Genomic DNA, 14,497 nt, shown 5'->3' with positions numbered 1-14,497 from the left:
CCGATTATCATTGAGAATATAGCTTTGACAACAATTTGATTTATACATCAAGTACTTCTTAAGTAGAGTTGTACGGATTAATTTAGTGGATAAAGTTTTGCAAGTATAACAGAAAATAAAAAAACGCTACTGCTGATAATAATATTCATTTTTATTCATTTTAAATATATTTTACTTTTTTAATGAATTTAAAATTTACTTAAAACATGTACGTAAAACATGTAAGTAAAATGCGTTTATAAAACTTATCGGTTAGATTTTTGTCTTATTGTTTACATTTAAATTTTAATTACATTATTTGTAAAAAAAATCAAACAGACTTTGTATTATTTTCTTGCAAGTTCTTATTACTTCCGCAATCTTTTATGTTGTTTTGCAAATGGATGATTCTAAGAATGTTTTAATTATTACTTGATGACACTTTTAAATAGTCGCAAGCTACAGTTTGCAAAATAACTATTTTAAAGTTAAATACATATTTTAGTAAATAACAATATAAATTGCTGTTTACTTGATAGAGTGTACTCAATTGAAACGTTACAAAGTGCAGTAAAATTATTAACATAATATTTTTATATTAGAACTTTATAATAATCAATACTATAATATATATATACATATATATATATATATATATATATATATATATATATATATATATATATATATATATATATATATATATATATATATATATATATATATATATAGTATATATATATATATATATATATATATATATACCTATATACATACATATATAGATAATAAAATGCATATCGAATTTGTGTTTAATATGATGGTGGTAGCAACAGTAACGCAACTCACCCTCCAAGATAAAGGTAACAAAGTTTAAAGTCTAACTAAAAAAAAACTAATTTAAGCAAACTTACATTTATTTTTTTAACATTTTTTTTTTCATGCCCGGTTTTTATTTTCATTTTTATCAGTCTCGGACTGTGACTCAGTCAGTCTTAGTCACAGTCTGAGGCCTAGAAATGAAGGTAGAAATAGATTTCTCGTAATGCCTTCTTCATTGTAAAAAGAATGTCTTTTTTGCATAGTAGTACCACATTTTTTCTATAGAACTGTCTGATTGGGACCGGGGTCTTTTTTTCTTTTAAAATTGTTTTTTTTTTTTTAAATTTTAAAAACATTTAAACTTTTGAGATTTATTCTTTAAACTTTCTATATGGTATAGTAGTTGAGTTTAAATTAGCAAAAAAAAAGTTATTTTTAAAGTTTTTATATCGTTTTTAATTATCTGTTAAATATAAATTCTGTCAGCTGTAGTATAAATTAATCTTTTCCCCCTTAAATAACTTTTAAAAAGATAATCCCAGAGTTCATAGAAAGCATGTAGATCTGTAATTTTTAGTAGTTTTTTGTGTTAAAATGAATTACAAAAAATCACGAAAAAAATATATTTTTTATTAAAATATATTCGTGTTATAAAATAATTTTTTTACTCTACTTTTTTTATTTTCTGTTAATTTCTCAGTGAACCCCCTGAAGTTTCTGTTAATCTCTCAGTGAACCCCTGAAGTTTCTTAGTTTAAATGAAGGTATACTAGTTCTAAAAATAGAACTACTACTACTGGTATTAGACCCCTTTTAAAAGGGTCTCAAAGTTGCAGATAGAGCTGCGGACAATGATCATAGCACACGCTACATTTGCCAGATATAAAAATTGTGATTTTTAATACTTTTAACATTGAATTTCATCCAATTTTTTTGTCCTTCACTATTCTTGTATCTTGTAAGACCAAAAATTTTCCGTACGTATCTGTGCCTGATTAAGTACTGATCCTGATTCTCTTGATAAATAAACTTAAGTTCACGGTTTTCTCCTAACTCTACTCAGCAATGAATTTAACAGTTGACGAGGCTTTAAAGACGATTGCTTTAAAAATTTAATCTAAGAACTGGATTTTTTTAGCAAAACACGTTTAATAAATGAAGTATATGTACAATATTTTATTACATGCACCTTAATTTTTTATTTATTTATTTATTTTTTACGAATTTTTCGATGTTTGCGAAATAAAGATTTTTTTTTTTTTTTTTGCTGTGTAACAATAAATAATCAACATATATATACAAGAAAAAAATAGAAATATGTCCGTAGAAACAAAGAAGGCAGTAAAATCTTGTTAACAAGCACCGTTTTTGTATACACAATAAAAAATAAAAAAACAGACAGGGGCTCAAAGAAGATGAAAATGACAATACGTCATCGCAATCTTTTCATAGAGCCCCTTTTATACATTTTTAATAGAATATAGATATTAAATTAAAAACCCTAATGGGCATAAAACTGCTGCGCTAATCAGTAAATCAAAAAAAGATCAAATAAAATAAATACTAAAATAATTAAAATTACTTGGTGATCTCTTTAAGCACAAATGATTCTCAAATTTTAAAAATTTCCTTTTTTATTAGAAACTTAATTGAACTTAATGACTTTGCCATACATTTGAATCCTTTTTGATAACTATTCCATATATTTGGTCCTCGATATGCAATGCTATATTCAGCATATTTATTAAAGTTTTGAGGCAGTTTATATGAGTTACTAATATTTGCTCTAAGATAATAGTTTTTATTTATGTTTATTTCAAACTTGTTATTAAAGTTTGCAGGAGAGAGATTATTATTGAATCGATACATAAAAAATAAATGCTGATAGATATTTATTTCATAAACATCCATCATTTTCATATCTTTCATTATAGGTTTGGCGTGTTCACGCTTATTTTTAGAGTAAATGATTCTGCTAGCATGTTTTTGTAGACTATAAATTTTTTTAAGTTTTAATGCTTGCGTACTCGCTCATGTTATGTTTGCATAGCTGATGAAGCAAAGAATTAGCCCAAAATATATTAGTTTGAGACTTTGTTTATTGATATATGAGCGAACTCGATACATCATACCAATTATATCAGTGATATTAGATTGAATATATCTTATTTGAGGAAGCCAGGATAAATTCTCATCAACAAAAACTTAATCAACATCAACAAAACAAAACAATCAACATCAACAAAAAAGATGTTAGAGACGCGTCATCAACTGCTGATTTCTTTCAATGAATTTGAATTTCTTTATTCGTCTGTTATTTTTTTTTGTCAGCTATGAAAAAAGAAATGCTGACTTATTTCAAATGCTTTTAAGAATTGGCGTAAGTTGTACAAATTATTAAAAATTTCCATCTGTTGTTACATCATCCATAAACTGTTTATTTTTTGTGTCTTTTTTGTAGAGGCTCTTTAAGTTGAGCATTGAACTCCAGCCTCATTTGAGTTCCACCTCATTACTACTGGCTGCATAACTTTTATTGGAATAATTTCCGGTCTAATACACTTATAAAATGTTCCAGTCTAATACACTTATAAAATGTTCCAGTCTAATACACTTATAAAATGCGCAATGTTTTAGTCTTTATTACATGCATCTTTGTTTTTAATTTTTTTTTTTTTTTTAATCAAATTTGATGTTTACATATTTAGATTACTCTGGTTGCTCCCAACCCCTACCTTCCGTTACCTATACAAATTTTTAAACAAAAAAAAAACACATGCTCTTTAATTACCAAAGGTATTTATAATCTAATAAAGGGGTCGTCCATAAAGTACGTACGCTCATAGGGGGAAGGGGGAATTTCAAATTACGTACGTACTAATTAGAAAGAAATTCCTAAGTGATGTTCTTTTTTCTTATTTATCACAATTAACAAGTACTTATTAATAACTAAATATTTTTGAATAATTAACAACTTTAAAAAAAAAAAATTAAATCATACCGTATTTCAAAAGCGTACGTACGTAAGGGCGGGAGCGGGGTGAGGCTTAAAAGTACGCAAGGAAACTTAGGCAAGGGTACAGTCAAATTTTGAAGTTTTTGGCGTACGTACTTTATGGACAATCCAAAATACAAGTTTTTCGATAACTGACGGTGAATAAAATAAGAAACTCACTTGAATAATCAAAACAAGTTCACAGATTTTTTTATTATTATTATGTAACTTTTAAGTTTTAACTTTGTTTCAAAAACTTTTAAATATTAATTTTATATTAAATACATTTTTTTTTAATTTCTTTAAAAAACTTTTAAATATAAATTTACCTACTTGTTCTCCTGAAAATAATCTGGTCAAGTTTTTTTTTTTTTAATGTTTTGTTTCTCTCTAGTTAAGGTCTTTTTTGATATGATTTTTTTTTTTTTATAAATACTTAACGCATTTTTATACTCTTTATCATAGTGGTAGATATGCTGGAGGAACTCGCTGAAAATATTTACAGAGTAGATGATGAAAATGAAAAGACTATTTATGATCAAAAAGCTGACAAATCAATTTCAACAGCACCAAAAATGTACACAGAAAATGAACCATTACAAGAAGAAAACCTTTCATCCAAAATATTTACCAATGAAAGCACTGGTGATCAACTTATTCTTAGAAAATTTATATCTCTTCTACAAACCTATGCCTCTCATAACGTTAAAAATAATCAACAGCCAAAAAATATAGAAAAAACCGGAACCAAAGAACTCGATTATTTTTTTAAAAAATTTAACGAAAAATCTAAAAGCGATATGCCTCCACCACCTAAAAGCAACGGAATTCTTCTTCACCATAACAATTGGGAAGAAGAAGAAGAGGATGACAACAAGGAGTTAAATGAAGTCTCTTATCTTAGTGGATTTCCTTGGCAAAAAGATAACAATGCAAAAAAAGAAACGCCTAAAGAAAGAGACAAGGAAAAACCTAAATGGTTGCCATGGTATGAAAAAAAAGAACTATTTAATAACATAAGGAGTGGCATCTCAGTAGTGCAATATGAGAATGAAAAAGATAAAAAAAAGATATCTATTATAAAACGCATTGTCGATGATTTAAATGAACTATTTTCATTAAATTAACAAATATGATTGACTTTTCTTTATTACAGTAATTTGTTTATTCCTGTAATAAAGAAAATTTTTAGTCGTTTTCAATTTCTAAAACAGATAAACGAGGTTTACGGAAGTTAGACGTCATTGAGAAAAATGAGTTGTTTTTAATTGGTTATATCATTTTGGGAATATTTTAGTTAACAAACGGGAAATCAATAGGTTTCATTGACACGCTGAACATTCTGAACTAGTTTGTATGTTGATTCGTCGTATTTATTGTAAGAAATAAGTTGTTATTTTTTTTGCAAGTACATTTAAAAGTTATACAATTTATCTATTAAACTTAATTTATCTAATTTTACATTATATCTATTAGTTTAATATTATATCTAATAATTTAATTCTATATATGTTAATTTACAAAATTTACTTTTCCTAAACTAATGTTCGATGTTTGAAAACATTGAAAGTTTTATGTAAACAAGTAACTTGCAATGTTTTTAAATTAACCGTTGGACAAGTAACTTTAATTGAGAACTTATCCAACGGTGTATTAGTTAACTTTTTATTACTAGTGATTGAACGCCAACTTGTTACGAGTTTATAATAGCCACAATCACCGAAGATTTAACACCAATCTATTGGTGAGTTAGTAGTGGTTCTAGGGCCGTACTCAAAAGGGTATAAGGGGTGTCTAACTCCCCCTCCCCATTCAAAAACTATTAATATATACCAAAATATATAGCTAACGGAAATTTTTTAAATTGTTAGTTAAAAATTTTTTACTACAGAATTAAAAGGAATTCTATAGTGTTTTTCTGAGCTTATTGTTAAAAAAAATTGATTTTGCACTTTGCAAAGCTCCTTTTCTGTGTTTTTATTGTAGTAACAGTAATTTTACACAAAAAGAACCGAACTTTTTTTTAGTTTTTTGACTCCTATGTGGAGAAGGAGGAGAAAAGTGTCGGGGATCTTAGGTATCACTTTAGGCCACAGCAGTAAGTAGAATGACTTTTTGCTATAGTCAAAATTAATTCTGGGTCCGCTTCTGATACAGATGTATAGATATAGGTACACACATACATGTATACATATACATTTGCATACAGAAATACATACACGTGCCTACATAGAAATGTATATATACACATATAGATATACAGTTTAAAAAATATTCAAAACCCAATAAACATTAGACAAACTAAAAGGTAAAACAAATAAAAACAAAAAAATGCAGGATAATACAAACATTACACAAAAAAATATGACAATATGAGCAAGACACAACAATGCCTGATGAACACAATACACAAAATAAAATAAGAATACACAAGAATGTCTGAAAACAAATAACGACAACAAACAATGCAAACAGTGCACAAAAATACATAAGAGAATAAATATGCTAAGAAAATACAGGACAATTTTAACTGTACCCAAAAACACATGACAAAAAAACAATGTACGAAAATAATTTAAATAATTATTAATTTATAAAATTGTTCTTTTTTGTTCTTTTTTCGCTGTAAAGTTCGCTGTAAAAACTTTATTTATTATTTTTGTTAGTGGTACTTTTTTGTTATTGGTTTCCATTTTCGAACATCTTTTGTTTTTTAACTTTTACCTTTCTTCTTTTTTTTCTCTTAAGTTATTTCATTTAAGTTGTTTGGTCTTGAGTTTACTTTGTTGATTGTTGATATTTGTTTTTTCTTCTATTTTAAAAATAATTTTTTGATTTTCTTTTTCTATAATTATCTTTTTTTTCTTATTCATTTTCATCGTTAAAAAATAACTTCCCCATTTGCGAAGTCATTACAAAACCATGACACAGGTCTCAAGTATTCGTAGGAATTTTTAAAATATATGCTATGAGTTACTCTTTCATTGAAAATTGTTTTCTCATTGCGTATGATTTTTTAGAAATTATTCGAAACGTTCGATCTTAACTCGTTGCTACATTTCTTATTTTTCAAAAAGGTCAAGGTTTTCTTTAAGTAAGATTTTATATTGTATCGAACCCTTTTTTTTCAATTTTAGAATCAAAGTATTGCGAATGAAATTTTTTAATTTTACAAAACATTCGAGCAATGTGTGCTAGCTATTTCGGCGAGTTTTGGAGTCAATTATTAGTGAAAGGCCTTTATCAAATTCTTTGCGTGTGTGTGTTTGATCATTTTTTGTCGGAAAATGGTGAAACAATTTCACAACGGTGCGCACCTTGTTGATCAACAGCTGCAAATCATCGGTCATTTCAATATAGACATCCTTCTTACTCATTACAAATTTGTTGGAAAAGTCTTCTTCATCATCATGGGTTTTGTTTGTGCCATTTTCAGTGCTTCTCTCTTCGTCACTTTCAATGCTATTGTTGTAATTACTGTTGACGGATTTTTGTACAAAACGCCTTGAATACCCGGTTCAATGCCATGCACAATTCGCAATTTTTAATCGCAATTACTTAAATGTCCCACTTTCTGCATTAAGGAATCTCTAACACTAGTAATATTCACAATGTCTTCAGCATAATCTGCGTCAACACTTTTTGAACTAAATTAATGTATTTTTCAGCCGGCAGTGAACCAATAACTCAAGATAATCCTAGCCTCCAAAATTTGCTGTGAATGTTTACATTTAAATATCTGCGATTTTTAATTGACGTCCATTTATCAAATGTCAAACTGAATTGCATGACTTGCGATCGGAGGTTATTGAACTTAAATAATACAGTTTCCCTGATTGTGTTTGCGTATTTGAATCCCATATTACGATTTCTCCAATTTTAAAAAAACAAACTCCTGAGCTTTTAGCGATGTTCTCAGTTCTGTTGACGTGAAAAATATGATAAAAGACAAGGGTGTCCGTCAAGCGCGGTCAATCTAGAAAAATCTGGTACTGATTTTATCTTTTTGTTGCAATTCAAGTTGATTTTCTTCATAACGCAGAAAATGAAACCAAACAGAATTTTCTTGAACTCGTACGCCTGAGTTAAACTCTTTGAATCATTTTGGAACATTTTTTGTGTTTATAGATGTTAAAGTAGTTATTAATTCAAAATGCAAGATTCTTCTTAAAGTAAAAGTAGTTATAGTTACTGTTAATGCTGTAACTTTTATATGATTGACAAGTTACACCATAAAAAAACCCTTTATAATCTTGACGTTTTTGCAAAATTAAAAATGTTATTAAGTTTTAATTTTCTTTTAGTAATTTTTTATTCACATTGCGTTTGCATTAGCGAAAATTTTCTATTCACATTGCGTTTCCATGTGTGTTTTGTTAAAATAGTAAACATTCCACTATAGAAATCAGCAACATCTAACTTTTCAATTATTTGCTCCATCGCAAACTTTTGAAAGTAATTGAGCCCGCTTTATCACAAACCATGTGCAAATTTTTAATATTGGTTTCGAGCCAATCCAAAGCCAATATTTCGGTACATGAAGAAGTCCGTTAATACTGTTATTCCAGTATTAGTACTACCGGTATTAGATGCATTATGTATAAATTATTAAAAGAAACTAGTATTATTTATTTGGATAATAATAAGAGAAATCTGTAAGCAAATAACACTAATGATTAGTGGCCAGGTCTGAGTTTTCATTTGTTGACTTTTAAAATTATTAATTTGGGCCGTTTTAGTAAGTGCGCATATAGAATTTCTTTATGATGTATAAAATATTATTTCTCAAGATCTCTACAATAAATTTTGTCAAATTAAAATAGTATTTTTCTAAAGTTTTTCTAAAATTTAAGCTAACAGTTCCCCTTCTTTCCGCAAATTGCTTCCTATTAGTCGAACAACGCTCAAACTTGGACAAATTAGTATTTATTATATCATATTTTTTGAGCTTGGGTAGAAGGAACAATGGATATTAGTAACACTAATCTTTTTCTCATCATGATATAACTTTTTTTATTTTGTGTTCTTTTTCATTTAATTCTTGCGCCTATTTTCTGTCATGCTTAACCCAAATGAGTGTAATTTCTACTTTCATGCGAAAACTTTTTTACACTTTGAAAAAAAATGTAATATTGAACACACGGCGCTCCTTTTAAGTAAAAAACAAAATAACAAGACGTTCACCACAAATTAATCGAAATTAGCGTAAACAACCCGCACTAGCTTTTTTTGTCAAAGGAAGGAACCAGCAGGCCTCATGATAGTTATTTATTTTTTAATGTATAGTTTGAGTTTTAATGCATAATACGTATAGACTTTTTGCCAGATTATTACCAATTATATACCGATTGTTTTTTTAATTTTATATGGTATAAAAATAAGAAGTTTATAAACTTTGATTTTGCTAACTACAGGTGCCGAAGTAATCAAAATCATTAGCAAAAATGCCGATATTAAAAATCGTGTCATACAGTAAAATACCGTATCATATAATTAAAAAAATCAAACCTAACTTTTTTTCAAAAAAAAATCCGTCAGGGTTTTAACCCTAACCTAAAAAGTGTAAATAATTTTGTTTCAGTTTTTGTTTTTTTTTTGACTAATTTTTTTTTTTTAACCAATTGAAATGAATTTCATATTCAAACGATATCAGATAATTTAATTTTTACCTAGTATAGGTATTCTTATTTTAACTGCCTCGTCTGTATTTTAAAAGTATTTTTCTCTACAGACTCAGCGGAAAGTACATGAATTGAAGGCGAGATTGAATACTCAAGTTTTAATCAGTTGTGAAAACTTCTATGTATCAGGGCCGTCAATCGTTACATCACGTCAATCATGCGAAATTGTGTGTATTAGGACCATCAGTTTTAATAGTATCAGGGCCGGCCTTAAGCATAGTCCTTATAGACCTTCCGAGTTTTTAGAGGAATTAAAGATTTTCTAAAGTTTGTTTACAAAAAAAAAATATTTTTCTTTCCAAAAAGGGATTTATAATTATATAAATTCTTTAAATATTGACAAAGTTCTAAGAACGTTGATAAAAGTTTAAATAAACAAGTTTTATTACAAAAAAAAATTTATTTTTCATCGCAATTCTGAAAGGAATTTTCTAATTTTTTTTTTATTTTTTTTTTTAATATATATATTTCGCCGTTTAAATAGTTTTACAATACCAAAACGTATAAATAAATATTTACATGGTCGGGGCAAAAAGAAGACAAAAATAGTCTTATCACTAAGCCCCGTAGTTTACATCGCATTTTTACATTATAAAGCAGTAGTTTTATAAAATAGATATTTTATTATACAGTTGTAAAAATGCTTTGAATATTGATAAATAAAATTTAATCAAATAAAAGTTTGCTTATAAAAGAAAGTTGCTCGAATTGATTTAATAAACTTGGAATTAACTCTTAGTACTTTCTTTTTGTAAAAATGTTATAAAATTCTTTTGAATCTGGCGCATCAAAAAGCATAAAAAAAGCTGAGAAAGACGCATTTCTTTTAATACAAATAGATACTTTATTTAATTTCGTTACTCGTGAACCGCCACCACATTCGACAGTATTACCTTCAGATACTCAGAATGAAAAAAATACAAAATTATTTCCCTATTTGCCAACATATGGTCAAAGTAGTCAGATGGCTTTAGAAAAAGTGGTTAATGAATTGGTTTATTTAAAGAAACAAATCATGAGCACAGATTCAAGCTTCAAGCAATGCAAGTGAGAACCAAAGTATTGACTACGATCGGAAAGGTACAGCCTTATGGCTATTTTCAATTAGAGATAAAAAAACGTGCTTACTTTGTCAAAGAAGGACCGCTTTGTTATTCAAAAACAAATTATTTGCAAGATGAGAGTTCTAAAAAGCGGTATTTCTTTGTGGGATTTTTTTTTTTACGAAGTTTTCGAAATGGTGAGTGCTCAGATCGTCATTAATTTGAACTACAAAAATGCTCTATTTTGTTTTTGCCGTCGATTGTTTTTTGATATAAAAATTAAGGTGACAACTGAAGAAAATATAGATTGAAAAAACATCAAGTCGAGTATACTAACTGATCATGAATAGTCCATGAGGCACATTTGTGCTGTCGGCGCTTATTTTGAGCTGGGAAATTGGTTAAAGGTACGAGAGATAATTAACAAAAAAAAACGCAAAAATTAGTTTAAAAAGAAACTTAGCACTGGAACAATATTGTAAAAAAATCATTTCAATTGTGCAGTTTCTTGTAGAACAGAATTTAGTACTTTGCGGCACTGGGGATCAATTGTTTTAACCAAAGAATGGAAATTTAATGGGATCAGTAGAGTTGTTAGGAAAGTACAACTTATGCCTTGAAGATCATTTGAAAAGTATAACTCATGCCTAGAAGATCACTAGTGCCGTATAAAAAAAAACGAAATTCATGATTACTACTTGAGCAAAACAATTAAAAATGAGGTAATTATTCTAATTAGTGATGGTGTCATACAAAAAATTGCAAATAATGTTTGAAATTTAAAATCTCATTTCTACGTTTTGGGCAACACTTTTAATGTTGAATTTTTTTAATGTTTTGTTACATCAAACAATAATCTTGTTAACTACACGTTTCTAGAAATGAAAACCAAACCAAATGGAACGTCTTTTTTGTATTTTAGGATATTTGCGCAGTATCAAAAAGGTTTCAGAGTTACACCAAAATGATTTGATGAAATGTTTTGAGGTTTTAAATATTTCGCTCACAGATAAACCTGGTTCAGATATTGATCCGAAGGCTTTATGCAATGAATTACAATGAATTACATTTTTCAACATTGTTCTAGATAATGTTTCGTTTTCTCCTAATGCTATACGTCTTATTTATGATTATGGTTTGAATACTACTATTCCAAATGTTGCTATAGCCCTTCATATAGCTTCGACGATTCCGACTACTATTGCATCAGGTGAATAAAGTTTTTCAACTTAAAATAAATCAAAATTTGTTTGAAAAAGATATAACGCAAGAATGCCTAAACAGTAATGATATATAAACTAGTAATGATATATACTGAATGAGATTTCGTCCAATCTTTGCATTATTCATAATTACTTCAAGACTTTTATCCAGATTTAACTTTAAATCTGGATAAATGTGAAATTTGCCGGTGTAAAAAACATGGTTAGCAACCTCTCTCTATCTTTTTTTCCTTGATGCATCTCTTTGGGCTTTGCAAGTAGTTTATCTTTTTTTTGTTTCGACTACCAAGTTCACTTTGTCCTAGGCTGTCCAATTACTCAAGGCCGACTCCGATGGTATCATGTTATAATCAAAACTTAAAACAAGAACAAGAACAAGAACCAAGCGCTAAGAACATAATAGTTTATTTTATTTTAGTTTAAAATTTATTTTTTAGTTTATTTTTATTTAAAAAAAATTTTTATTTGTAAACATAAAATGACATTCTGACGTCTTTCTAAAATCAATGTTGACACTTAATGGTATTACGTTTTGAAGATTTAACTATGTTAAAATTGCTTTTTTATTAAAAGACTTTTTCATGAATTATGATCTTTATTTATTTTTCTATTTGTTGATTTATCAATATGGCAAGTAGATGGGTTTTGATTTGATGCACACCCATGTTTAACAAATGGCAATATAGAATTTGATTGCTTTTTATGAGCATTTTATTTTGCTTCTCTGTATTTTTTTATTTTTATTTTATTTTTTATTTATAAGTACACTGCATTGACTGTCTACATTACATACACATCTTTAAGACTCAAAACAGTCACAAATCTCACTGACACTCGTGACACTGCAACAAAACACTGCACTTATCGACACTCATGTCAACAAAGTGACTTACATTTGTATGCAAGTTGTACTGAGCCCCACTAAGTGTCCTCTGGTCCCAGTATCAATTCAGAAGTCTGTGGCAATCGTTATGACAGGATACTCTGAGAATAGTCCTTTTGGGATAACACAATGGGATACCTTGACGAGATACCCTGGTGTATACCCAGAGTGGAACTTCTTTTGGGATGCCTGTCTCGGGCAAAAGTTGGAGGTCTTCTTGTGTTCATACTGTACCATAGGGCACGAATCCATACTGTACTCGAGACGTCCATGACACACTTAAATCGATAATGTATGTTTACCACCCTAATAATACAGACCACGTGATAACTACTTATAAAACGAATAATTCTGCTCCATCACTGATACTGTCTACACATTACACTTACGCTTGACACTAACAACAATCTATTAAAACAACAGTAAATGACTCTTATGTATCTCGACTATTGTTTATTGTTATTGTTTATTTTTACAACATTATACTTATCATTTTTTTAGTAGTTTTCTACTTTGAGGCTCTTTGTTTTCCACTGGACATCTGTCCAGTGGAAAACAAAAAACGAATCTTTTGTACTTTTATCTCACTCTGCTCAACTCTTTTTAACTTATTATTCATCCCTAAGGCGTTCACTGCTCGGTGCAGCTTCACTAAAATGCTTTGCATTTACAACAAAAATTGATTTTAATGAACTAAATTGTAAGCATATGCTAATACTATACAACTATCTCCTGAATACTAACTCAAAATTGCAAATAGGGCGGGTAGTTATATTGAAATAACGTAAAAGTTTACAACTCGTTTAAATGTCGAAATTAGTTTATTAACTTTTTAAGATTATTAAATCGGGAAGCTGAATAAGCGCAAATTTCAAATGCCAGTTAAAGTGCGAACTGGCATAAGTGCGAAGCGTTGAAAAACTGGCATAAGTGCCAACTGGCATATGTGCAAATTGGTCAAAAGAATTTGCAAACATTGGCATAAGTACGATGTGGCATAAGTGCGAAGCAGTTACAAGCAGCCGTGGCGCAGCGGTAGCGCACTTGTCTAAGAAACAAAGAATTCGTGATTCAAACCCCACCTCTGAGTAAGTTTGTAACATCGGTTAGGAAGGAGGCGTGAACTTCCAATTAACCGCTCATCCGCGGTGCTCTGTTATAATACCGTAAGGACTTCTTGGACACCTAAATAAAATAAAAATTTGGCTTAAGTGCAAATTGGCGTAAGTGTGCCGAATAAAATTGCAAATATTGGCATAAGTGCAAATTGGTATTTCACACTTATGCCAATGTTTGCATATTTATTAGGCGCACTTATGCTAATTCGCACTTATGTCAGTTCGCACTTGTGCCAGTTTCTGTAACTGCTTCGCACATATGCCAATTCGCCCTTATGCCATTTTGCACTAATAAAATTCGCACTTATAAAATGCTGCAACTTTAAAGGAAAAACACAAACAGATTACCAAAAAACATATATTATGAAAAATTATTCTAATAAAATTGAAGGATAATTACGCTTATTAATAATTATTTTCGATAATTCATAAACACCGACTAATTAGCACCAATCGGTAAGTCGTTGCTGGTATATTTTTCGAACTTTTATTACTGCAATCATAATTTATTAACTGGACGAAATCATTTTTTCCGAAAATTCCATACGTTCATTTATCAGTAAAATAAATTTAAAAAAATAATATCAAATAAATATAAAAAAGCTCCTTTTACATGTAAAAGGAGCTTTTTTTTATTTTTAGATTTATTTTATTTTTGCAGCAATAAAAAAAAACAAATGCGACTTATCTAATGCACTCTCGTCGCCCATGCGCCACCGCACTATTCGTCACTAAATGTTAATAAGACTTTTC

At 28.7% G+C, this 14,497-nt stretch overlaps 1 protein-coding gene across 1 annotated transcript; it reads left to right on the top strand.

The window, feature by feature from the left end:
• Nucleotides 1–750: 750 nt before the first annotated feature.
• Nucleotides 751–5,252, top strand: LOC136090439 (uncharacterized). Its single transcript, XM_065817094.1, has 2 exons — nucleotides 751–842; nucleotides 4,262–5,252. Exons 1-2 carry the CDS (start codon nucleotides 773–775, stop codon nucleotides 4,921–4,923), a joined length of 732 nt encoding a protein of 243 aa, XP_065673166.1. The 5' UTR covers nucleotides 751–772; the 3' UTR covers nucleotides 4,924–5,252.
• Nucleotides 5,253–14,497: the final 9,245 nt, after the last annotated feature.

Source organism: Hydra vulgaris, chromosome 14 (genome assembly GCF_038396675.1).
Source record: "Hydra vulgaris chromosome 14, alternate assembly HydraT2T_AEP".
Classification (NCBI taxonomy): Eukaryota; Metazoa; Cnidaria; class Hydrozoa; order Anthoathecata; family Hydridae; genus Hydra; species Hydra vulgaris.
Note: the sequence above shows the minus strand (reverse complement) of the source record. Positions and strands in the feature narration are given on the sequence as shown.